Genomic DNA, 2,729 nt, shown 5'->3' with positions numbered 1-2,729 from the left:
TTCCTGCTGGTTACCAGCTCGTACTTCTAAGTGAGGTTATTTAAGGATGAGAACTGCTCCTCTTCTCTTCCCTGCTTCTACACTGTGTCTCTCCACCAACGTGGAGTGTACTTGTGAGAGATCAAAGGGGCCTCTGGTTTCACAGCTCCATGTCCCAGTGCTAGACAACAGGAATATCACCAATGCATGTGCCAAGCAGGGAAAAACATATTTGCAAGTGTTCTACACAGAGGGAAGATAAAGTAATAACTTGTGCTGCAGAAGAGGAATGAAGGAGGATGGGAGAAAATATGTCCACACTGGGCTCTTTGTGACTGTAAGAGGGAGGAATGGGATCCACAGCCAACCCAACAGATAGTGCCTGGGACTATGGGAGCCACCAGGTCAGCCCTGTGGGCTCATTACAAACCAGAGCACAGATATTTGTTCGATTAGGGAGGGAATAATTAAGTATCACTAGAAGAACTGAAATGCTACAGGGCATCTGGAAGATTATTCCTGCTCCTCAGCACTGACAATCACCTGCCCTTTCCTCACTAGTCCAAAGGAGCAGCAGATGCCTCATTACCACAGGATTGCTCCTGGGCATGACTTACTTGACTGAGAGGGAGAAGTCCCCGGGAGCACTCTCACTCTCCCTGATGAGGAAGGCACCATCGTGTCTCTGTTTCCCTAACATCTCTTCAGCCTTCGCTCGGGGAATCTTTCCAAAAAACCACCTGTGCAGGGAGCAAAAGAAAACAATAAGTTAAGAATATTAATTCTTTCGTGGAAGAGCCAGAAACATCACAGCTGTAGAAAAAAGATCCTGTCTATGCACTGACCCACCCTGCGTAAGTGGAAAGTACATTTTGTATCAACATCATTTTCTAGTCTCTTTTAGATCAGCTGGTAATGCACAACTACTTTAGCAGAGAGAATCAATATCTTCATTCAGCAGCTGTTTGCTCCTGGAGTCCAATCTTTCTGAGCCCTACCAGAGTTCTGTGGTCCAAGACAGGTATCATCTGTCAGAAAGCTGAGGCAGGTGCCAGGAGCGCAATTACACACAGACCAAGTGGGAAAAACTCCTTCAAGGTCTCTCTGCTTCGCTGCAGAGGAGTGCTGAGCCAGGCATGTGATTCCATTCCAGGAAAGATGCTGATGACACTTGTTTCAGGAGACTCTTCTCTTGCTTTCTCCTATAGGCAGGGCAATCCAGCAGCTTTCACAGAAGCAGTCACATGAAGCAGGAGCCTCATGTAAGCCACATCCAAAACTCTAACCAGCTGTGCAAAAGTCAGAGCCACAGGCCAACCATGACACTGACACTGAACCTACCTTGGGTGACCAGATCATCAGCACTGACCAACATCCCTGGTCACAGGACCTTACCCACACTCACATTTGCATTTCCAGACTAATCCAATATTAAAGGCAAGTGAGGGCCAAGTGGTAAGTCACATGGTGTGAGAAAAGCAGAACCATTTTCACAACTCAAAAGTAGAGCTTTCAGTTCTGGGTAACAGCACTTATCACAGCCATAACCACGCAGATGACTGACCTCAGAGGAGAGCATTTCATAACACGAGCTCCACTCACACCACTCACTGTCTGCAGGGAAAGGTTTGGTGCAGCAGCTAGCCAGGAGTTGCAGAATCCTTCCTGAAGCACTTGTTCTTAAGAGAACAAAGTCACCAGATCTTTCTCTCTATGAGGAAACTCTCTAGAGGTGAAGAAGGATCGATTGATTAACCAGACACACTTCACTTGCTTGAAACTCCTGTGTACTTTTTAACCCCTGGAATGAAAAGGAAAAGCTTTCTCCTCCCTCAACCATCCTATTGCTACCAATAAAGAGTTTCATGGCATTTTGTACCTGTGCTGCCTTTGGTACCTGAGGTGAAGTGGTGGCAGGTTACAAAGGAGGTCTATCTGACCCCTCACTGCTGCCTTCAAAAATTAACCATGAGAAACCATCGTGTGAAACTCTCTCAGAATCCAAAGGTAGTGTTTGGCTTCCTAGGATTTTGGCACAGCTGTCAGAAAGGTAAGTCTTGAATTTTGCCTCTGCCAGATGTCAGATAAAGCAGGACTTACAGAATTGCTTTAGATATCTCACCATATTTCTTGTTTATAAAGTGTCTTAATTATGTTTAGATCTCAATTTTCAACTACTCACATGTGACTTGGAAATGAAAAAAAAACCCAACAGAAAACCACCTCACCCATGTCTGTAAAATAGAAGGAAAGAGCTTAACAGAATCCTCCCTGAAGCCTATTTCCCCCTAAATTTTACTGAATCACTACAAAGTGCATTATTAAATTCAAAGAATTATCACTTTCCAAAGTGGCAATATCAAATTCTTAAAAGTCTTCTGCCAGCTATTCTAAGGTACTTTAAATACTTAAAATCTTTCACAATTCTTGAGCTCCTTTGCAGTTTTATGCCTTCACTACCACACTAATCAGAGTAAAAAGAGCTGGACTAAAAAGATGAAGGAAGCAAAGAAAGTTATTTTGAAGGACTACTGCCTGCTGAAGAACACACTTGTAAATCAGAAGTGTTGTGCAGATAGGAATGTTTGCTACAGAAGGTCTGAAAAAATGAACAAAACTCACCGCATGTCAAAAAATCACACATGGGGAATTAGGCAAAGTGACCATGACATTCCCACAGCTTTGCTGCTGAAGGGCTAAGCCTGATAACACTTGTCTCTGACTAGCTCATAATGGAGGTGAAACTCATC

At 44.0% G+C, this 2,729-nt stretch overlaps 1 protein-coding gene across 2 annotated transcripts in view; it reads right to left on the bottom strand.

Moving 5' to 3' along the window:
- GRB2 (growth factor receptor-bound protein 2) overlaps nucleotides 1-2,729 on the bottom strand; it is a 42,922-nt gene that overhangs the window by 2,972 nt on the left and 37,221 nt on the right. The window contains exon 3 of one of the 2 annotated variants that reach the window (XM_009083081.1): nucleotides 597-719. The exons of the other annotated variant lie outside the window; for it this stretch is intronic. Coding sequence (XP_009081329.1) covers nucleotides 597-719 — 123 coding nt within the window. The remainder of the gene's footprint in view (nucleotides 1-596; nucleotides 720-2,729) is intronic. 2 annotated transcript variants of the gene reach the window in all.

Source organism: Acanthisitta chloris, unplaced genomic scaffold (genome assembly GCF_000695815.1).
Source record: "Acanthisitta chloris isolate BGI_N310 unplaced genomic scaffold, ASM69581v1 scaffold22799, whole genome shotgun sequence".
Lineage (NCBI taxonomy): Eukaryota > Metazoa > Chordata > Aves > Passeriformes > Acanthisittidae > Acanthisitta > Acanthisitta chloris.
The sequence above is the reverse complement of the archived record's forward strand: the minus strand, read 5'-3'. Positions and strand labels throughout refer to the sequence as shown.